The 27,863-nt window shown below is 41.1% G+C and overlaps 1 protein-coding gene across 13 annotated transcripts in view; it reads left to right on the top strand.

Moving 5' to 3' along the window:
• Positions 1–27,863, top strand: part of kalrna (kalirin RhoGEF kinase a) — a 273,633-nt gene that overhangs the window by 172,060 nt on the left and 73,710 nt on the right. For 9 of the 13 annotated variants that reach the window (XR_012385103.1, XR_012385104.1, XR_012385105.1 and 6 more), the window contains exons 27-33: positions 500–589; positions 1,798–1,890; positions 1,993–2,104; positions 9,992–10,182; positions 10,868–10,969; positions 12,199–12,341; positions 12,994–13,096. Coding sequence is in view for 8 of the 13 variants with exons in the window: in XM_017357741.4 (XP_017213230.2) it covers positions 500–589; positions 1,798–1,890; positions 1,993–2,104; positions 9,992–10,182; positions 10,868–10,969; positions 12,199–12,341; positions 12,994–13,096 (834 nt within the window). In the remaining 5 variants the exon portion in view is untranslated. Of the gene's footprint in view, positions 1–499; positions 590–1,797; positions 1,891–1,992; positions 2,105–9,991; positions 10,183–10,867; positions 10,970–12,198; positions 12,342–12,993; positions 13,283–13,317; positions 14,273–20,724; positions 20,805–27,863 lie in introns of those variants that run through there. The other 4 variants (XR_012385106.1, XR_012385107.1, XM_009304454.5 and 1 more) reach the window with 2 other exon arrangements.

The raw sequence follows: 27,863 nt of genomic DNA on the forward strand, positions 1-27,863 counted from the left end.
TGAAAATAACCATCATGTTTACCCTTCTGCTCATTGGGCAGCAAACAAATTAACAGCATTAAATTGAGATAAACAACATATAGCAATAACAAAAGTGGTCTGCCATTGTTAATCTTTTCATCTTGAGTTTTCAGATGTGTGTATCTTCAGGTGTGTGTCCTCAGGGGTCCTGAATAAGACAATGATCGCAAGTTCAGCAAATCTACAATAGAATAGCTAAAAAAAACAACAACAACAACAACAACTTAAAAAGTCCTATGTTTGTCACCCATGGCTTGTTTATCTTGGTTTTATTTGTGTTAAATAAATAATAGCATGGTATGAGATGTGATGTTGTTCCAAATTTTGTCTTCCAAATTCTAAGACCTGGCAAGGACCATACTTTTTATTTATTTATATTTATCAAAATATCTTGATACAGAAAACCATGAAGTTCAATATGACTTGATTTGATTTGACTTTGATATGCTAAACTGGAGATTGTATGTTTGTTTTTCAGGCCGATAAGTTTAACATTTATGTGACATACTGCAAAAACAAACCAGATTCCAGTCAGCTCATCCTAGACCATGCTGGGAGTTTTTTTGATGTAAGTACTCATCAGTTTTTCAAAGAGTTACTGTTTATTTTAAAGTCCGTGTGAAATCAAAATTAGCAATGTTCATTTGGCTAGCAAACTTGCTTATTCTTTAGTTCAACTATTATTCCGTGAATCCAATTAAATCAAAATAGTTCAAACTCTAACCTGAGCTATCCTAACAAACCATACATCAACTGAATGATCATTTATTCATCCAGTACACATTTCAATTTAAAAAATTATTTTTAAAAGAACATGTACACTTATGACTGGTTTTGTGGTAAAAAGTCACATATATCCATGATGCTGTCAGTAAAACTTTTGCAGGTGTCCCAGCGTTTACCCGGAGACCTTATAGAATAAAGGAGACAGAAACTATTTCGCTCTTCATATTGGCCTTTATGCATTTCTCCCAAGTGCTATCGAATACATACATGCCAGTCAATGACAATGAGTAGGCAAAAGGAAGAGAAAAAGACACTCAAACATCCGTCGCAAAATAAAATGTTGCATTATTAAAATAAAAGAATCATACAGCGGTAGAGCGACCATCACACACTTCTCCTCAGAGCTCACCAAAACTGAACTGAGCTCCCATACATGCGTGCTTGCACCTAAAAGGTAAAACAACCACAGGAATAGTCCTCTTAAAGGGGACATTTATACACAAAGCATATCAAACATTCAGCGACCGTTACAATATCACAATAATTAACCTTGAAAAAAACAATCACTACCAGACTGTTGTTGTGTTTGCGATAAGAAGGGACAAGGCTGAATCCAGCATCTTATTTGCAGTTTCTTATTGACTTTATTCACCTTAAAAACCATGATGCTTCAGTTTTTAAGCTTCTTATTCATGCTCTGGAAAACACACTAAGCAAGGGCTTATTATGCTTTATTATTATGCTTATTAAAAAGCCTCAAAAGTACATTTTGTTGTCTAACAGCAGTAATATTTGTCAAACTGTAGCGTCTCTCTGCTTGTTGCTGGCTGTATGGGGGCGGAGTAATACACAGAGAAGGGTTAAGAGGCCTTTGTGTGATGTTACTGGCAAAATATCTCACGGCTATCAGCCAATCAGATATATATATATATATATATATATATATATATATATATATATATATATATATATATATATATATATATATATATATATATATATATATAGATTATTGATTACTGATTATTATTTTATTGTTGCTGTAAACAGGAGATTCAGAAGAGACACAGTCTGACCAACTCTATATCATCATACCTCATCAAACCTGTACAGAGGATCACCAAATATCAGCTGCTGCTCAAGGTAGCTTGGCATTTCCAAGATTTCAGCATGTACTTTGCTAAGACGCTCAGTTGTTGTGTCTTGTGTGCCGGGCAGTGTTGAGAACAGTGTGTGTGCTTACAGGAGCTGCTGTCCTGCTGTGAAGAAGGCAAAGGTGAAATTAAAGATGGCCTGGAGGTCATGCTGAGTGTGCCAAAGAGAGCCAATGACGCCATGCACGTCAGCATGCTGGAGGGTAAGACACGACTGAACACACACAACTGCACTCACTTACAGTAGAAGGAATAATGATATCTGGTTGGAATAAAATCAAACATTTTTGGGTTAAGCAGGGCAGCATGGTGGCTCAGTGGTTAACACTGTCGCCTCACAGCAAAAAGGTTGCTGGATTGAGTTTTCATTTTCCTTCGGCTTAGGTCGTACTCACACTATGTACAGTTGCCTTGAACCGGGCTAAAGCATGATTGTTCCCCCTCCCGTCTCCCCCGACGGCCCGCACTCACATTACATTCGGCCCTGGACACGCTTACGTCATCGACGCTGCGCTGTTCAGTAAGCGCTTTTGCTCAGCACTGGAGATTTCTTTAATTATATTGTTTTAGTCGTTTGAGATGCAGTGACACACTTTCAAATATTTCGCCGAACAGATCAGCCACTTTTGACGCTCATAAAGTCCTCGTGCTGCAGGAGTTAGGAGGTTTGCTGAAGGTGCATCTGTCATGCAGTGAGGGGTTTGCGTCTTTAATAAACTACGACAGTTTGCCTTCACTGAACAGTAAGAACGATTGAATAACGTTCGAGGTTACAGAAGTAACCCTTCGTTCCCCGAGGAGGGGAACGGAAGTGCCATGAATGGGAGGATTCGGATCAGAAGCCGCTTATCTGGAGAGTATTGAACGGGCCAATGAATGAAATTAATTGGCAGCGTAAGCTTGCGCAGGTGTGCGACATCTGCAATTATCTCAGCATATAAGCACACCTGAAGCCAGCAGACGCCATCCTTTTAAGCTGAAGAGACTTTCAAACAGCTAAGGGACAGTCATTATGGCGACGGAATATGGCACTTCCGTTCCCCTCCTCGGGGAACGAAGGGTTACTTCTGTAACCTCGAACGTTCCCCTTCGGTTGGGGAACTTCAGTGCCATGAATGGGAGAATATGGAAAGCGCCATAATGACTGCACCTTACCAACACCCCCGATGAGGAGATAGTCAAGCAAGCGTGACGCACCCACATCATGGGGGGCGCGGTCCTCCAACGTGTCCCTGGCCCTAATTTATCCTACTTCAACAGAAGTTTTACGGATTTAGATATATTTTTTGGGAAGTCGTGAGCATCTAGATAATTCTAGGAAATACGACAGTACGTTGGGAAGCGTGCAATCCCGATAGGGAGGACGCTGCGGAGGCCATCCGTTACCCAAGGGGGGGATAGATGGCAGAATTTACCTATGGACTAGCCCTAAAAAGGGGGAGTACGCATAGCAAAGAGTGGTTAGCGGAGAGGGAAGACACGGGTCCGCCCAGGGGGGGGACTTAACCGTGGCGGAATAAGCATATGGGATCGCCTAGTGGGGATCACGCATAGCAGGCACCTATATCCAAAACGCGGGCTGACCAGCGGGCAGACCTACAACGTAGTGGGCCAGCAAGTGACTCCTCCGCTGAGTCAGTGCTGGGGGCCACGGAGGAATCTGCAGGGCTCACCTGACGGGGAACTTTACTGACAGATAAAAAAGGCGCACGTACCTCCGTGTTAGGGAGAATGGCGCAGCAAGCGTGTTTCAACACCCTACCGAGTTGTCTCCTCAATCACCAAAGGGTTACCTAATACCCTTGAGGAAACCGGCTCCACTCGCAGATTGTAAAACCTTGCAAATGTGTTGGGTGTCGCCCAGCCCGCAGCTCTACAGATGTCTGTTAGAGAGGCGCCGCGTGCACGCGCCCAAGAGGATGCAACGCTCCGAGTGGAGTGTGCACGTACTCCCGGGGGACACGGCTGACCTCGACTCGAATAAGCGAGTGAAATGGCATCCACAATCCAGTGGGATAATCTTTGTTTCGATACGGCACTTCCCTGCTGCCGACCGCCATAACAGACAAAGAGCTGCTCAGATGATCTAAAATTCTGAGTACGGTCCACATAAATGCGCAGAGCGCGAACTGGACAAAGTAAAGAAAGGGCTGGGTCTGCCTCCTCCGGGGGCAGCGCTTGCAGGTTCACTACCTGATCTCTAAAGGGGGTGGTAGGAACCTTGGGCACATAACCGGGGCGGGGTCTCAGGATAACGTGAGAGTAATCCGGCCCGAATTCCAGGCACGAGTCACTGACCGAAAATGCCTCCAGGTCCCTGACCCTCTTGATGGAGGCCAACGCAACCAGCAGAGCTGTCTTCAGGGACAGAAATCTTAGAGATACTGATTCGAGTGGCTCAAAGGGATCGGATCGCAGACTCGTGAGAACGAGGGCGAGATCCCAAGAGGGCATGAGAGGGGGGCGAGATGGATTAATTCGCCTAGCACCCCTAAGGAACTGGATGACCAGGTTATGCTTTCCCACGGTGCCGCCAGCTACCGCGCTATGATAAGCGGAGATGGCGGCCACGTAAACCTTGAGAGTGGAGGGCGACAGCCTGCTGTCCAACTTCTCTTGAAGGAAAGAGAGCACAACACTAATCTGGCAATTTCGGGGGTCTTCTCTGCGAGAGACGCACCATTCAGTGAATAGACTCCACTTCAGGGCGTAGGCGCGCCTCGTGGAGGGGGCTCTAGCCTGAGTGATGGTATTAACCACCGCAGTCGGTAGGTTACCTAAGTCTTCCTCGCGTCTAGGGACCAGACGTGGAGGTTCCAAAGATCGGGGCGAGGGTGCCAGATGGTGCCCTGTCCCTGAGAGAGTAGGTCCTCTCTCAAAGGGATCCGCCAGGGGAGGGCCGTCGCGAGGAGTGAGAGCTCTGATATCCAGGTCCGGTTGGGCCAAAGGGGCGCAACTAGCAGAACCTGTTCCTCGTCCTCCCTGACCTTGCACAGAAACTGCGCGAGCAGGCTCACTGGGGGAAACGCATACTTGCGCATGCCCCGAGGCCAGCTGTGGGCCAGTGCATCCGTGCCGAGAGAGCCCTCGGTCAGGGAAAAAAACAACTGGCAGTGAGCGTTCTCGGGGGAAGCAAACAGATCGATCTGGGCCTCCCCGAATCGCGCCCATATCAGCTGAACAGACTCGGGGTGGAGTCTCCATTCTCCAGGGCGTAACAGCTGTCGTGAGAGCGCATCGGCTGCACGATTGAGCGTGCCTGGGACGTGAATGGCGCGCAGCGATTTCAGCCGCGGGTGACTCCAGAGGAGCAGACGGCGGGCGAGCTGAGACATGCGGCGAGAGCGCATACCCCCCATGCGGTTGATATACGCCGCCGCCGCCGTACTGTCCGTCCTGACCAGCACGTGTTGCCGCTCCAGCACCGGTAAAAAGCGGTGGAGAGCGAGGAACACTGCCAACAGCTCTAGGCGATTGATATGCCAATGCAGCTGGGCACCCTTCCAGAGGCCCGCAGCCGCATGCCCGCGACACACGGCCCCCCAACCCGTGTTGGAAGCGTCTGTTGAAACAACAACATGGCTGGACGCCTGTCCTAGAGGCACACCGGCCTGTAGGAACGAGGGGTCGTTCCAAGGGCTGAGGGCGCGGCGACACAGCGCAGTAACCGAGACCCGGTGTGTGCCCGCGTGCCATGCGCGTCTGGGGACCCGATCGTGAAGCCAGTGCTGAAGTGGTCTCATATGGAGCAACCCGAGCGGCGTGACGGCGGCTGCGGATGCCATATGCCCCAGGAGCCTCTGAAAGAACTTCAGTGGGACCACTAGTTTGCTGTCGAGCTCCCTCAGACAGTTCAGCAACAGGCGAGCGCGTTCCTCGGAGAGGTGCGCTACCATGGTGATCGAGTCCAGCTCCATCCCGAGAAAAGAAATCCTCTGCACGGGGGCGAGTTTGCTCTTTTCTCGGTTGACCTGAAGCCCCAGTAGGCGGAGATGCCGAAGCACCTCGTCCCTGTGCATAATCAATTGCTCCCGCGAGTGGGCTAAAATCAGCCAGTCGTCGAGATAACCGAGTATGCGAATGCCCGCGAGCCGAAGGGGCGCTAGGGCACCCTCCGCGAGTTTGGTGAAGACCCGCGGAGACAGAGAGAGCCCGAAGGGGAGGACCTTGTACTGCCACGCTCGACCCTCGAACGCAAACCGCAGAAATTGGCGGTGGCGTGGACGAATGGAGACATGGAAATACGCGTCCTTCAGGTCTATGGCTGCAAACCAATCCCGAGGACGAACGCATTGGAGAATGCGCCTCTGCGTGAGCATTCTGAACGGCAGCTTGTGCAGACAGCGGTTCAAAACGCGCAGATCTAGGATTGGCCGTGACCCACCGCTCTTTTTGGGTACGATGAAGTATGGGCTGTAAAACCCACTCTCCATCTCGGCTGGAGGAACCGGCTCGATTGCACCCTTCGCCAGGAGGGCAGCAATCTCCTCTCGCAAGACAGGGGCGGACAGGGGGTTGACCCTGGAGAAATACACGCCCGTAACTTGGGGGGCCGTTTCGCGAACTGAATCGCGTAACCGAGTCTGATTGTGCGTATGAGCCACCGCGAGGGGCTGGACCGCGCTAACCAGGCAGGCAGAGCCCTCGCTAATGGAGTCATCGCTACAATCGCTGACGTACCAGCGGTGGGGCAGCGCGGAGTGGGTGTGCTGATCCGGGAAGCACGAGGGTCCCGCGGAAAAGCTGGAGGAGAGCGATTCGCTCTGGCTCCGCACCCTGACTCCGGAGAGGGGGCTGGAGGGCTGAGGGAAGGGAGACCGTCCCCCCAGCGCTCGTGAGCCACTGGCGAAGCACGTAGAGTCTGCGAGCCGGAAGGCAGCGCGTCCCGGACTGGCAGAACTCGTGCAGTCACATCCGGGGAAGGGAAAAAGTGCTCTTTTACTGATGTTTTGGTGGCACTGAAAAGTACCGTTGTTATCGGGGCCCTGCCCTCCAGCGGGGAAAGAGCAAGTTTCCTCTTCTCCGGATGGCCTGTCTCAGGGACGCTTCGCGGTCCGTTTACCGGACTTAACGGCGCCCTGGGCAGGAGAGGCTGCCTGCTTTCGAGGTGAACGCCGCGCCCGCTTGGCCGGAGGCGCAGGCGGGGGCGGGGCAGCACTCGTTGGCGGGCGCCCTCGGCGAGGAACAGCGGAGGTGGATGGCTCGGCGGGCGGAGCGGGCTTACGGCCACGCTGATAGATGACATTGCCCATCGCATCCGACTGCTCTTTCACCGCCTTGAATTCCTGGGTGAATTCACCGACGGTGTAGCCGAACAGGCCAGCCTGGGATATGGGCGAGTCAAGAAAGCGAACTTTGTCAACGTCGCGCATATCGGCCAGGTTTAGCCAGAGGTGGCGTTCCTGAACCACAAGTGTGGACATCGTCCTCCCCAGCGCACACGCGGCGGACTTAGTAGTCCGAAGAGCATAGTCGGTCGCGGTGCGCAGCTCATGTAATAAGCTTGGGTTGGACCCGCCCTCGTGCAGCTCGGCCAGCGCCTGCGCTTGGTAGCGCTGGTAGGTGGCCATCGCGTGCAAAGCAGAAGCAGCCTGGCCCGCAGCCTTATAAGCTCTGGCTCCGAGGGAGGCAGACAACCTACAGGCTTTGGACGGGAGGCGGGGCAAACCCCGCCACGTAGAGGCGCCGCGCGGACAAAGATTGACCGCGATAGCGCGCTCCACTGACGGGATCGCCTCATACCCCCTGGCAGCTCCGCCGTCAAGGGCGGTGAGGGCGGAGGCACTCGCAGCACGGGCAGAGAAAGGTGCCCTCCAGGACTGCGTGAGCCTACTGTGCACTTCCGGGAAGAAGGGGACGAGAGGCTTCGAAGGCTTCGCCTTCTGGTCCTCTACGTAGCACCCATCTAGTCGGTCCGGCCGCGGAGCTGGGGGATAAACCATCTCCAACCCCACGGCCGAAGCAGCCCGGGAAAGCACGGCTAACATGTCCGCTTCAGGATCCGATTTGACAGCGCTCACCTGCCCGGAGGGGGCGAGCGGGTCCGGATCTTCGTCGGACAGTGAAAGCCCACCCTCCGATGCCGCGGAGGACATCTGATCTCCGGTGTCAGCGAGTGTGAGAGCTACCATCTGGTTAGACGGATCACTCTCACCACCCGAAGCTTGGATGGAGCGCCGTGAGGAGCGAGAGGTCCGCGAGCCCGTGGGCGGCGGATTAGCTCCCGCTGAAACCCTCAGATCTGCCCGAGCGCCCGCTGCTTTTTTAGAACAGGAGGCAACTGGGGTGGCTCGCTCTCTTGCGAAAGTTAGCCGCGATCTTAGCTGTGCAACGGTCATGGCATCGCAATGACGACATGAACCGCCCGCGAGCACCGCATTAACATGCTGGACCCCCAAACATGCAATGCAGTGATCGTGTCCATCATCCGGAGACAGGAAACCCCCGCATCCAGAAACGCACAGTCGGAGCGCCATCCTGAAAAGGACGTGCTGCACGACTGTGTTGCTCTTTTAGGAAAGTTGCAACTATACGCACCGCTCTGGAGGACCGGACCCAAAGAACCGCAGGCAAGGGAGTAACCCAGCTCGACCGTCTGCCACCGCGAAGACCCACTCTGGACCGGGAGACACACTCGTTCGCTCTGAAGTGCTGATCAGCAAGAGGAACCCTCATCGACTCACTCAGAAAGGATCTGAAGCGAAAAGGATGGCGTCTGCTGGCTTCAGGTGTGCTTATATGCTGAGATAATTGCAGATGTCGCACACCTGCGCAAGCTTACGCTGCCAATTAATTTCATTCATTGGCCCGTTCAATACTCTCCAGATAAGCGGCTTCTGATCCGAATCCTCCCATTCATGGCACTGAAGTTCCCCAACCGAAGGGGAATTCATATTAAACAGTCCCTTAAAAGTCACGTCTCGCTTTCAGTTTCAGGCTTAGGCGCGTTGTGCACTCACACACAAGCGTATCGCACCAAAGCCACACCTCAGACACATCTCTTCCAACCGGGCCAGGGCCGACCAAGTGAACCGTGCCTGGCTCACAACATCATAAGACGTTGCTATCCGGTTAGATTTAAGTTGTGACGTCAGGTGACCAAATTTCAATGTCTTGCCAGGACATTGTCTAAGGACAACGTAATTTTGACGTCCAATAACGATGTCAAATGACGTTGATATTTGGTTGATTTTAGGTTGTGTTGGAATGTGACCAAAATCCAATGTCGAGCTTACATTTTAAATTAACGTCATATTTGCGTCAAATTCTGGCAATCAAAATCCAACGTCTGATAGACGTCATAGTGGTAACATCCACACAATGTCAACATCATTAGATGCTGATATTTGGTTGGTTTTAGGTTGGACGTTGGACATTGACGTTGGCCTGACGTTGGGTTTTGATGTCAAGCCGATTTTCATTTGCAAACAAAATGCAACGTCCACCGGGCGAGGCAGTGGCGGAGTAGGTAGTGCTGTCGCCTCACAGCAAGAAGGTTGCTGGTTCGAACCTCGGCTCAGTTGGCGTTTCTGTGTGGAGTTTGCATGTTCTCCCTGCCTTCGCGTGGGTTTCCTCCGTGTGCTTCGGTTTCCCCCACAGTCCAAAGACATGCGGTGAATTGGGTAGGCTAAATTGTCCGTAGTGTGTGTGTGAACGTGTGTGTGGATGTTTCCCAGAGATGGGTTGCGGCTGGAAGGGCATCCGATGCGTAAAAACTTGCTGGATAAGTTAAGATAAGGTGGTTCATTCCGCTGTGGCGACCCCGGATTAATAAAGGTACTAAGCCGACAAGAAAATGAATGAATGAATGAATGCAACGTCCCCATTATGTCATGTTGGCATCCTATGCCTGCTAGGAGTGTTGTGAAAGCAGCCATCTCTATTCAATGTCACTGTGTTAATGAACAAGTTTATTTCTTCAGTTTTTTTTGCCACTAGGTTTTGCCCTGTTTTTTTTCCCGTAGCATTACTCTTTATCATGCAGCGTCTCATTCTTTTTCAGGGTTGTTGGGATTCATGGGTTGTTTTTCATAATAGCGTTAAGCCTATGACCTCTGGCGTGATGTTTTCTGTTTTGTGCCCCACATCAGGTTTTGATGCAAATTTGGATGTTCAGGGTGAACTCATCCTCCAAGACACCTTCCAGGTGTGGGACCCCAAATCACTAATCCGGAAGGGGCGAGACCGCCACCTCTTTCTCTTCGAGATCTCCCTGGTCTTCAGTAAAGAGATCAAAGACTCAGCAGGGCGATCCAAATACATCTTTAAAAACAAACTACTGGTAATTGTGAAATCTCTCACACACACACACACACACTATCAATGCATATATATATATATATATACACATACACATACACATACACATATACATATATATATATATTTTTTTTTTGTATATATGGTACAATTTTAACATAGTTGATGTTACAGTTGTTGCATATTTAAATGTGATTTTCTAGAGAAAAAAAATAAAACCAGGGAGAAAAACATGTTGACATAGGACACTATGCATGAAATTATGTAGAAAAAAGGGTTTAAAAAGGGCACACATGGGTTACCAGATGAAATTGTTTAATTCATAATTCTTAATACCTGTTGTTATCATGCTGTCATACACATATTTAAAGTATAGCTGTATAATGCACAGCTTTTTCATTATTAGACTTCTAATGAAATGTTGTTAGAAATTAAATGAAAACTGCAGGTGAACACATCCCCCATCTGTTTGTCCTTAACAAATATATCATACCATATGTTTCACATATGCCTTTGGTTTTCTCCTCTTATGGCTTTTAGAATTGTCTTATAAACACAATTTACGACTGTACAGAGGAAAAGTTTTTAGTTTGATCAAATGTATTAAAGTTACGTCAGGTTTTTTCACTTCATTCCTTTAAACTCCTTTTCCATATCAGTCTTGAATCCATGTCAATGTTTTTGTGTTGATTTTCTCTGATTTACAGACTTCTGAATTGGGGGTGACAGAGCATGTAGAGGGGGACCCGTGCAAATTTGCTCTGTGGGTGGGACGCACACCATCGTCTGACAACAAGACTGTCCTCAAGGTACAATATACTCTGTGCTTTATTACGTTTAATGTAAATACATTCACTTATACCTGTACTGGGTTGCGGCTGGAAGGTCATCAGCTACATCGACCCCTGATAAATAAGAGACTAAGCTGAAGGAAAATGAATGAATGAACATTCACTTATTTGTAACATCTTTGCACATAATGCTGATAAATAAACTTTTGTGTGCTGCTGGGGAGGTTTTCATCCACTCTGGGGTGATTTTGAGGCTTAATTTGACCACAACTTTTTCTGTGTGTCAGCAAATGGAATGCTTTTTGGTGACAAATCTTATTTTGGGAAAATGATTTGTGGAATTTTTCAAAACTCAACAAAACTCTCTCTGGGTAAATTTACTATTGACTTCCATTATTACCACATTTTTTGATTGCAAAGCCATGGCACCCTATAACCATGCATTATTGATTGTTGTTGTGTGGTTTTCCCTGTTGGAAAGAGGTACAATTTGTAATCAAGAATGCCAACAATCATTTATTTTATTTATTTTATTTTTTATTTATTTATTTATTTTTTTGTAAATTTATTTTTATTTGATTTTCATTTTTATTTTTATTAATATATTTTTTAATTTATTGCATTTCCTTTTCATGAAAAATTTTATTATGTTAATTTGTCTCTTTTTCAAATTTATGTATGGTTCAAAAAAAAAAAAAAAAAACGAAAATACCTTTGTCATTGAATACCTTTAATGTACAGTACCTTTTGTCAAAAACACAATAAAAAAAAAAGAAAAAAAAATAATGCCAACAATCGAGAATGCAGGCTTATTTGGTGTCATGGCTTTGCGATCAAAATGAAAGTGGTTATAATGGAAGTCAATGGGGCTAAAACAGCCTCCAACATCAAGAATGGGTCCTCAATTTGAACGGATGAATGAAAACAGAAAACAGTTTAAACAATGAATGAAAGCTTTTGTGCTGCAGTGACTTCACCCTTTCAGACTCGCTATTGGCTAAATCAGAGGTCAATCCATTTCTAAAATATAAATTTTTCATGTCGCTGTAACGGATGGTTAGCACAGAAACACCTTTTAACATGAAAAGGTGGCATGTCACGGCATAACTTCACATTTTGTTAGGACACAGTGGTATACACACGGACCCGGGTTCTTTCTTTCTGCTTATAACAGTTGTATCAAATGTACTGAGGAAATCAAACATGAATCTTCTGCTTTATATGTGCATTATGTCTGTGTGTTTCAGGCATCTAGTATTGAGGTGAAGCAAGAATGGATTAAAAACATCCGAGAGGTCATTCAGGAGAGAATAATTCACCTGAAGGGGGCGCTAAAGGAACCTATCCACATTCCCAAAACTCCAGCCAAACCTCGCAATAACAGCAAGAGGTCAGAAACACTTAACCCTGGTTTATACTTCTGCGTCAAGTGACCGGCGTAACCCACGGCGCATGCAACGCACGTAGCTGTGCATTTATACTTCTGCGCGCTGTCTCTGTTGGTCTGCATGAACACTTCCGAAACGCTACTTGGCAGTGAGGTGTAAATGTTCCTCTGTGTCGAGTTTCTTCGCTGCTGTTTTGCTTTTCCTGAACACTTCCTGAACGTACAAGTGGCTCAAATTCGCTCATTTTGAGGCAGGAACCGGCGGACGTGCAACAACTTTAACTATGAGGTAGACACAAAACAAAACTTTTCATCCGGAGCTTCTTCACAGGACTTCACACTTGTAAACAATCGCTCCATCTGGGTCGCTCCATTTGCGCGGCTCTCGGTCCCGCCCAGACTTGTCAGCGCTACCAACCCAACCAATCACAGATTTACACTGTACTGTGCTATTTGTGTCATTTAAAGCTTACTTCATTACTACACGTGATATTCTCTCGCTCGTTCCCTCCATAATTTCTGGAATATTGTATTTAATTTACAAGCATCAGGGAGCCACTATAGATATGCGGGCTGTCTGGAGTACTTGACACATATTGGATCAATCTGAAATATTCTGTCTAATATTGAGGTTGATGTGCGTTTATGCTTGCAGGGACGCTGGTGAGGATGCTGACAGCCAGGGAGACGGCAGCAGTCAGCCGGACACCATCTCCATAGCATCCAGAACCTCTCAGAACACTGTAGACAGTGACAAGGTATGAATATACACACGTAAATGGTAGACCTTTAACCTCTAGAGTTACTCTCTTTTCTATACTCACTTCGGTTCACTGTACAGGGCTTGACAATAGCCCAGGGCCAGCGGACGAGACGCTCGGGCCAGTGTACAGAATGGTTGTTGCCTTGTCACAAAAATTTAGCTGCGACTGTCTGTCAATTGCGTGCAAATACAATCTTAGGGTGCTTTCATAAATAGATGTTTGTCTCCGAATCTGTCTCGTTTCCCCATTATATGTTTGGCATATGTAAATCCAGCAATCGCGCTCGGATCCGCACCAAATCAATCGGTTTGAGATCGCCCGAATGTGGTGGTCTCTGCTCGATTGAGCGGATCGATTGTAGTGAGAAAACAAAACAATGCAACGAACTAACAACCCAGGCTATATCACAGTGTATTATGATTGTGTAATAGCCACATATACGGCTATATGAAGAGAGAAAGTGACAAAATGTCATACCGGTAAATGTGCGTTTAATCTCTAATACGACATGCTGAAATATTACCATCTGTTTATCCAACACAATCTCACGGCAATTCGTAACTTTTGGATTTAGTGGCTAATTCGTATGAATTTGTACGATCTAATTCGTACAATTTAGTACGATTTGCTCATCACCCAATGACTGTTGGGTTTAGGGGTGGGGTTAGGTGCCACGCCTCCTTTTTAAAATTCGTACAATTTCGTACGACTGAACTCGTACGAATTCGTACGAATTAGCCACTAAACTGGCAAAACGTAAAATACTTACGTTTTCTCGTGAGATCAGGCTGGTTTATCCGTTAGGAAAATTGATGAAAAGTTACCATCTGATAATTGTTCCATATTTTAATCTTATAATACGTTGTATTAGGCCTATTGTTTTGTTCATTTCTGCACTGACAGCTCGAAAGAAAGATGAACATTGATCTGCTCAGGGCCGGAGTGAGACTCCTTTTCAGCCCTGGAGTTTCAAGCATTAGACCAGCCCACTTCAGTTCACGACTGACTATATTAAAATAATGTCCCTATTTTAAAATAAGTAAATTTCCAATTTAGTTTCTAATTACACTATCACTTCTTTTTCAAGAAAACAGCTGCTTTAGAACTTTAAATGTTCAACAACCTTACAGTTTTATATGTCTTAACAATAAAAATGAAAAAAAAAAAAAATAGATTTACTCAGGTGAGGATCGAACATGGATTGACAACGTCGTAAGGCAACATGCTGACCACTGGACCACAATGGCGCTGTTACACTTGTGTGGCCGGAATGATAGTTACATCATCATTACCCTGCAGGCTGCATTTTGCTCATGGGGCTGCAAGACAATAAATAAGAAGAGCGGAGCTGCGGCAAAATAATGAATAAAAAGAGTGAGGCTATGGTCAAATAAATAATAAATGGAAAAAAAAATGCGACTGCTGAGAGTGCAAGCAGCTAGAAACACCGGCCCTCGCGGCCAAAAAACGGACCGGCCCACCGGGAACTCTCCCGGTCCTTCAAATTGGCCAATCCAGGCCTGGATCTGCTTCATGATCTCATTTCTCTTTATAATTTGGGCCTATTATGCATTGCTAGCCAACGTTTCTTTAATAGATTGATTAATTCAGTTGATAGATTTTAACAAAACTTTACAACTGAAATGAGGCTCTGTATGAGAAAGTCTGACCTCTCTGATTTATATTTGGTTGCGATGTCTTTGGGCGTCGTTTTCGCTTATAGATTATTATATACACAACTGGTCAAAAGTTTAGGGTCAGTATGATTGTTAAATGTTTTAAAAAATTAGCTTCTGCTCACCAAGGCTTACTTTTTTCATTATAAATAAAGCACACATTGTAAAATTGTGAAATGTCATTGAACTATAAAATAACTGTTTAAAAGAACTTTTTCATTTAATTTAATCATTTATTCCAGTGATTTTAAAAATGAATTTTCAGCTTCATTACTCCAGTCTTTAGACTCGCATGATCCTTCGGAAATCACTGTAATATTAAGTTAATATTATTACTATAATTATTATTATTGATTCTGTTTAACACAAAAGTAGATATTTCAAAAGGAAGTTGAAACCTGTAACCATTGACTTCCATTTGAAAATAATTATTCAAAGATGATTCCTTGGATTTACTCATTTTTTTTTTTTTTTTTACGTTAGGTTGTTTTAAACAATCTATTTGTGTTGAATTTAAACAAACGAATTAGGTTGAGCATTATTAAATATAATTTGTTTGTTTAAATTCAACACAAATAAATTGTTTGCAACAGTTCTGCATGCAACACTTTTTTCAGGAAGCCAATGGTTACATGTTTTCAGCATTTTTCTGAATAGCAACTTGTATGCTCAACGGAAGGTGGATACTTAATAAAGATTTAAAACAAGTGAGGGGTCAGTAAATGATGACAGAATTTGCAGTTTAAGGTGAACTATCCCTTTAAGAAAATTGCTTTTAAACTTCAATTTTAAAGTAGGGGTGAATTACCAGATCTTAGACGAATTGTTCACACCAAAATGAAACATTTGCTCACTATTTATTCTCACTCAAGTGGTTACAACCCTTTTATTATTTATTTTTTTATTCTGTTGAACACAAAAGAAAATATTTTAAGGAAAGGTCAATGGTTACGGGTTTTTTGGCTTTTATCAAAATATCTTTATTTGTGTTCAACAGAAGAGAGAAACTCCTAAAATTCTGAAACAAGTGACAGGTGAGTAAATAGTGAGCAGATCTAGGGTAAACTATCCCTTTAACCATAAAAAAATCCTGAAATTCAAACTTACTTTAAAAAAAATGAGCAAATAATGACCGAATTTTAATTTTTAGTCAACTTCTTTAGGACTTATCTGTCACTGTGAGAAGCTTGATAGATACAGACCCAGACCCAAACTCTAGACACCGCCCCAGAAGGGTCATGTGATCAGTGACTGACAGGTGTATGTCACACAGGGTTTCCCAGCTGTAGTAATGCTGCAGGGGCTGTCATGCTGCAGCACAGATGATGAGATCAAAACACTGATCTCTTAGACATGTACAACCATGAAAAGTCTCTTCAAACTGTGTGCTGGATTCTGTCCTCACGGAAACTATGAAGCACCTTATCAGATCAAAGTAAGACATCTGCTATATGTCAATAGTGCTGCGACAGGTGCATGTTGGTGTTTTGAGTTTTGTTTGTTTCAACTTATCATTGTAGCGTGAGGAGATTATCTTTGGGTTTTTTAATCTTTTATCTTTATTTTATTACAACCTCAGATTTAGGTAGGGTTGGTTTTACATCCCACATTCAGTGACAACTTGTGACATCCTATCTATGTTGTTTACCATGCTACTTTGAATATTGGGTCTGAAATCAATTGAGGTAAAGTTTGTTTAATATCCACATATTTTTTCAATGACAATTTGTGACATGCTCCCTAGTGATGGTGAAATGAAGCTTTCTGAACCAGCGTTCACCTCAAATGTATCTGGAAAAGGTTTGTTACTCAAAGCTTTCTAAATCAGAGCTCGATGAGGACCTCTGCTGGTTAAAGTGTGGGAAAGCACTGTGTTGCAAAAATGTCAAACGTTCACAACTGACCAACTCATTCTTGTAGTAATACAACAACAGTAATATAAACAAATTACTCAATTATAGTGTTTTATTAACACATATGGTATGTTGCATTACACCACCAATGACTGTAGTAAAATCCAACATATTCAAAACTATTTACATTTATCGTATTCCAACTGGTCTTTCACTCACCCACTCGTTCCGAGCAGGGATCGAACCAGCAATACTTGCATGAGAGGCTTTGAGGTAAAGTTTGTTTTATATTCGTACATTCAATCTTTTAACTGTCTCTATATTGTTTACCATGCTAATTTGAATATTCGGTCAGAATTAGCATGCAAGTATGACTTCAAAACAACATTAGCAAAATCTAATTGACTGTAAACATTTGACTGTAAACAGGAGAATGTCTGAATATCCAAATATAAAACCAACTTTACCTCTGTTTTGAAAGACATGGCAAGGAAAAATGTAACTTATTGTAGTGCTTCTTGTACAATCTGAGACCCGCTTTATATCGGATATTAGGGATGGAAACTTACGTTTCGACACAGTGTCGAGATCCCGAAGCACAAGTGTTTCAAAACACTGCAACAAAGCATGATACGAAAAAAACAGGCGTCTGTTCTTCGTACCTCACTTACATGATCTAAGATGATTTTGCAGATCCTGGATCTGTTCATCCTGTGAACTGATCTCTGGCTAATTTGATTCTTCAAACAAGTTTGCGAATCAGATTCAAATGTCAGGAGAAACTGATCTGAGATCTCTGTGTGTTGTGATGGACAGATCTATCAATCCTCGAAATCATGATCAGCAATGCAACGATTGGCTGACAACACAGCAGCGTATTATTGATTAATATTCAAGTCACCTTCACAGGAAGTTCATCAGTATGGGAAGAAACACTAGCTCCACGTATACCCATATAGCACGTAAGTATGACCTCAAAACAACATTAGCACTATTTAACTGACTGTGAGTAAGGTTGTGCTTTGATAGTCATTGGCTGCTAATATGATTTCACTATTTAGAATTTGTAAACAATACTTTTTTGAAATTACATTATTAAAGAGATATTTCAAATATGTGAATATAAAATCACATAACACTTTCCTATCACGCAGTTTCACCAGGTAAAGGCTACAGTATGTGTTACTTCACTGCTGGAACTTAAAAGTAAATACATGAAAGTGCATATACTATATAATAATGACTGTTTCCACAATGGTTTCCTCAACGCTCCTGCGCATTATTGGGTTGTTTTCAGAGCAGTGTGAGTTAAGGACACCGTGTGTGTGGTGTGGTGTGTCTCCCTCTGGAATAAGAGTTTCCTTCATTCTCCCTCAACAGCTCATGGTCTGTTCATTACTGTACACTGCGGAAATCACATTCATCACACTGGATAATGATGCTTTTATCTGCACAGCTCAGCGCTAAACACATGTCACAAGACCATCATACGCCATCACATAGCTCTGGCTGGCTTTAACTGGAACTTGTAATTAGCTTTTATTTAATATAAATGAAAAAAATATACAATTTATATTTAATTAATAAATTAAACACAAATACAAAATGATAGAACATTTAATTAATTAAGATTTTGTAATGTGCTTGGATATGTGATGTTGTTTTCATTTGGTCATTAAAAAAAAATATAACACTTTTGATGATGTATGGGTTAAAAATGACCCAGGCATCATTTTAAACAGAAAAAAACTAAACAACTTTTTTATCTTAAAGTTATTTAGGAAATTAAAAAGCAGTCATAATATAGATTTACAAATTGATAATGAAGTTATCGACCTTATTCTTCAATGCGGAATGTTCTCGTTTTTGCGATTTGTTTTAGAACTTCCAATTGTGTTCCCTATGGGAGAAATGACTAGGAATAATAAACGGCAAAAAAGGGTCAAACTACTTGCCCTACAAACAAATTTTTGCATGATAATACAAACAAAGTAGTAGAATATAATAAAAAAATATCAGTTTGCAACATCAAGCAGCAAAACGAGCTATTTTTAACATCGAAAGATGAATGGAAGTGAATGAGACTGGAAGTATTGAGCCAAAAAGATTCAAATGGCTGCGCCCGCTTATATGCGGCGAATAAGCTGAATAGAAAGAGTATATGCAATTAAGAGTATTGATCTTATATTGAATCATAAAATTAGTTAGAAATTGCATATAAATAATGTGATATCAAAATTAGTAAAAACTGTAGCAAGAGTGTATAAAGCAAGTTTTATCCTGGACAATAAATCAATGTATATATTATATAACACGCTTACGTTGCCATACAGTATATGAGTTATTGTGTTGGAATTTGGGGGAAAACATTCATTCATTCATTTTCTTTTCGGCTTAGTGCCTTTATTAATCCGGGGTCGCTACAGCGGAATGAACCGCCAACTTATCCAGCACGTTTTTTACGCAGTGGATGCCCTTCCAGCTGCAACCCATCTCTGGTAATGGGTCAATACATATAAGTCTAATTTACGATCCTTATGTACAATGCAGAAAAAAGTAATTAGACCAATGGAACATGTGGGGTATTTGGAGCATACGAATCCTTTATTCAAAAAATGTAAAAATGCTTAAGTTCAATGGTTTGGTTACATTTAAACAACGCAGTTTGTGTTTAAAGCTAGGAATATATTACTTCTGAAATGCATACAAGTGTTTTTTGAAGAAAGACAAGGGGATATAATCTGAGAGAAGAACTAAATTTTAGGAGATTGAAAACATGGAAAACTTTAAAAATGTTTGTGTATGTCTGTATGTGGTGGGAATGGAAAATGGTTCTCCATTTTTGACCATGTTGAAATGTATTTTTTGGTAAAGATATTTTATGTAAGATATTTCTGTTCGAAAATAAATAAATCAAATTAAATCAAAGTTTTTTTTTTGTTTTGTTTTTTAATTTTTTTAAATGACATTAACAGAATAATTTGGTCAATTTTGACTTGCCAGCTATATAACCGTTTTTCCAAAGCAAAAACTACTGGCACCCTCCAACACACAAACACACACAACATTTATGAATTTTATTGTACAGGTACTTTTTAGCATAGAGCTAAAGTTGTTTTATATTCGGATATTCAGAAATTCTCCTTGAAAATATAATTTCAGAAAAGTATTCTTTGCTAATTCTAAATAGGAAAATCATATTAGCAGCCAATGACTATCAAAGTTCATCCATGTTTACAGTCAACTAGATAGTGTTGATGTTGTTTTGAAGTCATCCTTGCATGCTAATTCTGATTGAATATTCAAATTAGCATGGTAAACAATATAGAGACAGTTACCTCAATCTTTTTAGCAGTCAAAATTAAACCCTTTACTTTAGTCTAAAATGACACAATCTCACTGCAATTCGTAACTTTTTGATTTAGTGACTAATATGTATGAATTTGTACAATCTAATTTGTATAATTTAGTACGATTTGCTCATCCCCAAATGACAGTTGGGTTTAGGGGTGGGGTTAGGTGCCACGCCTCCTTTTTAAAATCTTACAATTTTGTACGACTGAAATCCAATTAGCCACTAAACTGACAAAACGTAAAATACTTACGTTTTCTGGTGAGATTAGGCTAGTGTCGCCCACTGAAAACTCCACGCTAATGAGGGAATACGTAGACACAGAGTTTGTGATGAAGATGAGGTTGTTTCTTCACGTAAAACATATTTGACGATTGAAATTAATTTTAGCTGCTTTATTTTAGAGATTCAATGAAGGCGACCAACGGTGTATAGATGATTCTAAGAGAACAGGAGGGTTAATCATTAATTTTAACAAGCGTATATAGGACCAACAAAGACAAAACAAGTATTGTCCTGTGTTTTATAATCCATGGATAATAAAAAGTGAGATAGCTGTGATATTCTGACCACTGAGGTAGAACAACGTCCCTGGCGTCCATTTCCTAAATCTGCTCACCTTAACAAACAGCCAGGTCCAGATACAGGTGGGGGAAGTCTTTAACCTCTGCTGAACACTGAAAACAACCAATCAGAGGTGCTTCAGAGAGAGAGAGGGAGAGAGAGAGGGGGGGGAGAGATAGAGTGAGAGAGCGAGTGCAGAGACAGAAGTCGTCATGCCAAAGTGGATGAGTTTTAAACTTTTCAAAGAGAGCAGTCGTGTAAGTGAAATCTATATATTCGTTTCGATTTCTTTCCAGATTCTATAAACCAAATGTAAGTACTAGGATTTAATTGTGTCTGTGGTTTTGTGTGTGTGTTGCACACATGATAGCAGGGCTTTATTGATAGAGTGTGTGAGCTGGTTGTCTGCGATCAAGCTGGTTTGAGGTGTGGAGGCTGTTTTCTGAGCAATATGCTGTGAAACTGCCAAGTTGAACTTGTTTTTATGTAGGCATTTTTGTGTCATGTTTGTTATTAGTAGTATTGTCTCATTGAATGTAATGTAGTTGTTTTGTTAAGCACAGCAGTTGTTACTGTTCTTATACTGTATATTATTCATGTGTCTGAAAAGAGATTGCATATCATAGATACATATACATTATCAAAGATTTCTAAAAGTACAAGGGAGGTGTAGCAGTTTCTATAAAATCTTGAAGTGAATGTTTTCGCCACTGATTATTGTAAGAATCGTTATTAGTGAATTTAAATTAATAATAACTGATTACATTAATGTGGACATCAGTAATCAAATTATTTGCCTTGATCTGAATAAGATAATAATAGGATTAAGGTGTTCACATGAGTTGCTTTTCGAATTTACCCTTCATGATCTTGCTTTACATGTTATAGCTCATAATTTGATTAGCATCACCACGCTATCCGAAACGTCATGCAATTCCGGTTGTTTCATTTTTAATTTGTCGACTTTGACTTCAGTTTGGCACTTTCACTTTCATTCAGGAACATTTCATGCATGCACCCTGTGACGAACAAGATGTTGGATGTGGGTATGAACTGCTGGAGGAGTGTTGTTTTAATGGAATTTGATATTGCAAGCTGGATCATACCCATCAACGTTGGGATGTAAAAATAAGGGATATGACCACCATAGCACTAATATGTTCAGTTGGAGTTGTTTCGTTGTTAATAGATATAATAACAGTAATCATATATAATAAAATGTAATAAATGTAATTATATATAATAAACAGTTAAACAGTCAGTAATATGCTTTATTATTATTATTTACAAAAGAAAAAATAAATAGTATACATTAGCACCAAATACATTAGCAAACAGTTCAGCTTATTAAAATGTATAGCTATTATAATAAAATAGAATCAAGCTATCAAGTCTCATTGTTTCAATTCAATTCAGCTTTATTTGTATAGCGCTTTTACAATGTAGATTGTGTCAAAGCAGCTTCACATACATGGTCATAGTAACTGGATCAGGGTAGTTCAGTTTTTAGTGTTTAAGTTCAGTTCAGTTTAGCTCAGTTCAGTGTGGTTTAAAGTCATTACTGAGAGTCCAAACACTGAAGAGCAAATTCATCGATGCGTAGCTTTACCGATCCTGAACCAGGCAAGCCAGAGACGACAGTGGAGAGGGAAAAATCACTTCACCGATAGGAGAGTGAAGAAAAAAAGCCTAGAAAGACACCAGGCTCAGTTGGACATGACCATTTTAATTTCTCCGCTGGCCAAAAGTCTTGTGCAGAGCCGTTTCTTCACTGTATAACTTACACATTCTGATTAAAGAGCAACGAATGAATCTCTTTTTTATTTAGATTTGTTTTGTTTGTTTGATTACATTAACAGAGGTGTCACTTTAAAAATGCACACATCTAACATTTGACTGCTTTCCTAACTTTTTATGCCCATTTAGGACGAAATTAGTTGTGTTAGAAAAAACCCCCACCAAGATCGACATCTTTAGATGTTATTATTATAATTATGTGTATATGTCTTTTCAAACACGCTCCCAAAACCCAGAGTTTCAATCGGCATCGAATCACGCGTACAGAATCTGTTTGGGAATCACTATGGAGCGAGTCAGCTGACAGTCACACACCGCTATATGGTTGTTTTTAGGATTGCATATAAAGGGGAGACCGCACCTGTAATGAAAAGGAAGGGAATCCTGCCGTTTTTATGTTTATTTCAAAGTGTTTTCATGCCTAAATAAAACGAAAGCTCAAAACAGATTCACATTAAAGAGCGAGGGGCGTCCCCTGGTGGTTTGGCGGTATGGGTTGCGTATAGGGAGGCTCGGTTCTTAAATGTTTATTGCCAACTATCAGAGAAGACTGAAAATACGGGAGAAATACAGAAAAATACCTTTACGGGATGATAGCGGGATAGAACTGTAAAATACAGGAGAATCCTGGGAAAACGGGAGGGTTGACTGCTATAAGCTGTACGGGGAAAAAAAAAAAAAAACTCGATGCGGGTGCCTGTGGTTTTTCACTCACTCAGTAGGTGTAGAAAATAGCGTCAAACAGCCGTGTGTGTATATCCTGTCTCAAAATGCGGCAGATATCCTACAGAATGGTAATAGTTTGATTAAGATGTTTACTTGTCTGTACTGCACTTCAGTGATGCGACTAAAATAGGCAAACTCCACATGTCTTAAAGCCATTTCTCTTCAGTTCAGTTATCATTTTAGTCAGATTAAAATAATTAAAAATCTCTGTTTACATGGGCTTAATCAGAGTATTTTCTTTATCATATTAACATCGGATTATTGGTGTTCATGTAAACGTACTCTCTGATAACATAATAGAACAGCAAAGCATCATGTTGTGCTGATTTGTGATGATCATGTGACACTAAAGACTGGAGTAATGATGATGAAATTAAAATGTCAACTCCATTTAAAAAGAAAACAGTTGTTTAAAATTGTTTAAATTAATTTCATTTTGTGTTCTATGTCTTATCAAATAAACACTGCCTTTGTGAGCAGCATCAGCATTAAAAAACATTACTGTAAATATGTACAGTGGAAGTCAGAGTTATTAGCCCACCTGAATTATTTGCCCACCGTTTATTTTTTTCCCCCAATTTCTGTTTAACAGAGAGAAGATTTTTTTCAACACATTTCTAAACTTAATAGTTTTAGTAACTCATTTCTAATAACTGATTTATTTTATCTTTGCCATGATGACAGTAAATAATATTTGACTATATATTGATAAAAAAATATTGATATTTTTTTAAAAACACTTCTATACAGCTTAAAGTGACATTTAAAGGCTTAACTAGGTTAATTGGGTTAACTAGGCAGGTTAGGGTAATTAGGCAAGTTATTGTATGATGATGGTTTGTTCTGTAGACTGTTGGAAGAGCTGCTTGTATTCTAGCCGAAATAAAACAAATAAGACTTTCTCTAGAAGAAGAAATGCTATCAGACATACTGTGAAAATGTCTTTGCTCTGTTAAACATCATCTGGAAAATATTTGAAAAAGAAAGAAAAATTTAAAGGGGGCTAATAATTCTGACTTCAACTGTATGCGTGTGAGAGAGAGGTTGAAGGTGGTGACAGGAAATGGATTATTACCATATTCCAGTCATGCTGACATAATCTTCCAAACACACCCTTTCTTTACTATCATATTTAAAGGGACTGTTGACCCAGAAATGAACTCTATTCACTCTCCCATGTGTCATTTTTAAGTTTATTATTCAGTTGTTTCATTAAAATCTCTTTCCGAAAATAACCCTGTTGAAATGTATTTGAATGTACTGCACTAAAATAAAACTAATTTAAAAGATAATTAAAAAAAAAACACAATTCCCCTATTTGTGTGAAATACTCCAAATTCAAAATTCTGGATTTTTTTTTTTTTTTTTCTACAACTTGTTGCACATGCTGGTTGCTAGATTGCTGATTGTTTCAGGGCCTGCCTGCTGCTCCTTACGCCGCTTGCATTTAAATGGCCTTTCATCTAATTTTAACAACTAAATTAATGCTCTGATACAATTTTAAGTCAAGTCAAGTTGAGCTTTTTCCGAGAGATGGGTTGCGGCTGGAAGGGCATTCTCTGCGCAAAAACTTGCTGGATAAGTTGGCGGTTCATTCCGCTGTGGCGACCCGGGTTTAATAAAGAGACTAAGCCGACAAGAAAATGAATGAATGAAGTTGAGCTTTATTGTCAGTCTGCTATGTCATGCCTCGCAGGACTTCAGTGCTAAATAAATAAACTTAATCTTAAATATGGACACAACTCTAGACTTAACAGCTATTCTTACATTTTTGCGTAACTCGCATATCAGAGTGGTAATCGAACAAAACTAATGACTAACTATACATATACTATAAATACTTAACTACACACATGGCCTAAGACAGACTACACAGGTAACTTTACATAAGACAAAACAATATTGTGCAAGATATTGTACAAAAGAGGCATTTAAAGGGGAAATGAAGCACTCAGTCAAGTTTACCTTATTTTGTACATTGCATTCCACTTTAATGAAAGTATATTAAACTCAATTAATGTAACAATTTAGAAGAAACAGCATGTTTTACTATAGATTTTAGACCTAGTGCGCCACCATCTTGGAATGTCGCCGTGTTTGACGTCATGGGGTTGGTTCTGGTCCCTCCGCTGAACAGATACAGTGGAAATAAAGGATACTGTAAAGCCTGATTTAACCCAATGCTTAAAGTTGTAGACGTGGAGCTGCTGCAAATACAAGCATCAGATGTGCGTCTAATATAAAATATATATATATATATATATATATATATATATATATATATATATATATATTTATGTGTATATATATTTATGTGTGTTCACTGTTTAGCAGTGAAAAGTGAAAGTACCCGCCTCTATTACATCAGTAATGATTTACTCTCTGTATTACGCTGCCTGTAGTTTCAACCAGGTTCGGTGCTGATGTAATGGGGGTGAGTACTTTCACTTTTCACTGCTACAGCCTCTTATGTCAGCTCATGTTTTAAACTAAACTAAGATCGATGTTTCTTATGGCAGGTATTTACATCATACATATTAAGAAATCGAGTTGATCGTCTTGAAGAGGGAATATGTCCTGACATAATCCACACAGACATAACTTAGTAAAGTGTGAAGTCATGAATCATTTTAATCGTTGCGTTAGTCTGAATGTATATCCCCTTGTCAGGCAGCTCTGGAACAGTGTAAGAGAGTTGATCACAGCGCATCAAATGAAAGGTATTAACATAAGAAAGATAAACAACTGAAGACACTTAAATGCTTGTATGTGTTGTATTTGCACCAGCTCTGTGATGCTTGTCCACAACTTTATGCATTGAGTTCAATTAGGCTGTCCAGTCTCTGTGTTCAGTCTGTGACAATCATGGTGGAAACCCAAACAAGCAGTCATGCAGCGTAATGCAGAGAGTGAATCAAAGTGCATCAAATGATCAGTAATTAAAAGAGAAAAAAGAAAAATATAATAAATATATATATTTTTTTATATTAGACACACATCTGATGCTTGTATTTGCACCAGCTCTACGTCTAAAACTTCACGCATTGGGTTAAATTAGGCTTTACAGTCTTCTTTACTTCCACTGTATCTGTTTAGCGGAGGGAACAGAACCAACCCCGTGACGTCAGACACAGCATCATTCCAAGATGGCGGCACCCTAAGTCTAAAATCTACAGTAAAACATGACATTTTCTGCAAAAAGGTTCTATTGTATGGAAGCATATGAGTAGCATAATTCAATTCAAAATGTAATATGCAAAATGGCAATGCAATATGTTAAATAGCAATGTATTTCTGTATTTGAATTTGCATTTTCCAAGACATATGTTTGGTGCAGAATGAAAATTGGTTTTCTACAGTATTTCTACAGTATTTCCCAGTTCACGCTTGAGGGCTCGTGCAGCTTCACGAAGCCGCTGAGGAACAGACTTCGCCCTGTTTATGCTGCCAAATGTCCCAAATAGTCCTCGCTGCAGCTGTGACGACATAACCTAAAACGCTTCTGCAGCAACGGCGGCCGTCTGTGGGCTTGGCCAGGCCAGAATTCATTTTCAATTTCAAATCGGCTTTCATTCGTCGCGATGTGGTAAATGAAAATGCTTCATGTTTTTTTCATTTTCATTTTCATTCTGCAGCAAACATTGCACATATGTCTTGGAAAATGCTAACTGAAAAACAAAAATACACTGCCATATACATATTGCATTATCGTTTTGCGTATTACATTTCAAAATTAATTTTGCTACACACATCCCATGCTGTTATGCTGAAAATGTAATCCTGCGTTTCCTAGACGTGAGTGTAAATGCATTTAGGACAAATAACATTTAAATGATCATTTTGCCACAGTTTCTGCTTGTATTTTATTCACATCAAATTCAGTTTGTGTATAGCATTTTCAATTTAATTTTGCTACTTATAAAGCTTTAAAATGTGGATACGATTTACATGTTAAAACAGTGTTTGAAATGAGAAATGCAAACAATGTAATTTAATTTACATTTTCAATCTGCACCAAACATTGCTCATATGTCTTGGAAAATGCTAACTGAAAAACAAAAATACACTGCCATATACATATTGCATTATCGTTTTGCGTATTACATTTCAAAATTAATTTTGCTACACACATCCCATGCTGTTATGCTGAAAATGTAATCCTGCGTTTCCTAGACGTGAGTGTAAATGCATTTAGGACAAATAACATTTAAATGATCATTTTGCCACAGTTTCTGCTTGTATTTTATTCACATCAAATTCAGTTTGTGTAAAGCATTTTCAATTTAATTTTGCTACTTATAAAGCTTTAAAATGTGGATACGATTTACATGTTAAAACAGTGTTTGAAATGAGAAATGCAAACAATGTAATTTAATTTACATTTTCATTCTGCACCAAACATTGCTCATATGTCTTGGAAAATGCAAATTCAAATACAGAAATCCATTGCCATTTAACATATTGCATTGCCATTTTGCATATTACATTTTGAATTGAATTATGCTACCCATATGCTTTCATACTATTAATCGAGTTTGTTTAATATACTTTCATTAATGTGGAATCCAATGTACAAGATTAGGTAAACTTGACTGAGTGCTTCATTTCCCCTTTAAGTTTGAAGAAAACAAGTAGTGCTACATGATTTGTGGTACATTCACACGTAATCATTGTTTTCCTTATAGAGTCCTCGTAAGATGGTGCCCGGTTTCTTTTTCATTCAATTAGATTATCAATACTGTAAAAGGAACCTCTTGAAATTGAAAATAGTCACAGCAACCTTTCACCAGACA

The sequence above is a fragment of the Danio rerio genome, chromosome 9, assembly GCF_049306965.1.
Source record: "Danio rerio strain Tuebingen ecotype United States chromosome 9, GRCz12tu, whole genome shotgun sequence".
Classification (NCBI taxonomy): domain Eukaryota; kingdom Metazoa; phylum Chordata; class Actinopteri; order Cypriniformes; family Danionidae; genus Danio; species Danio rerio.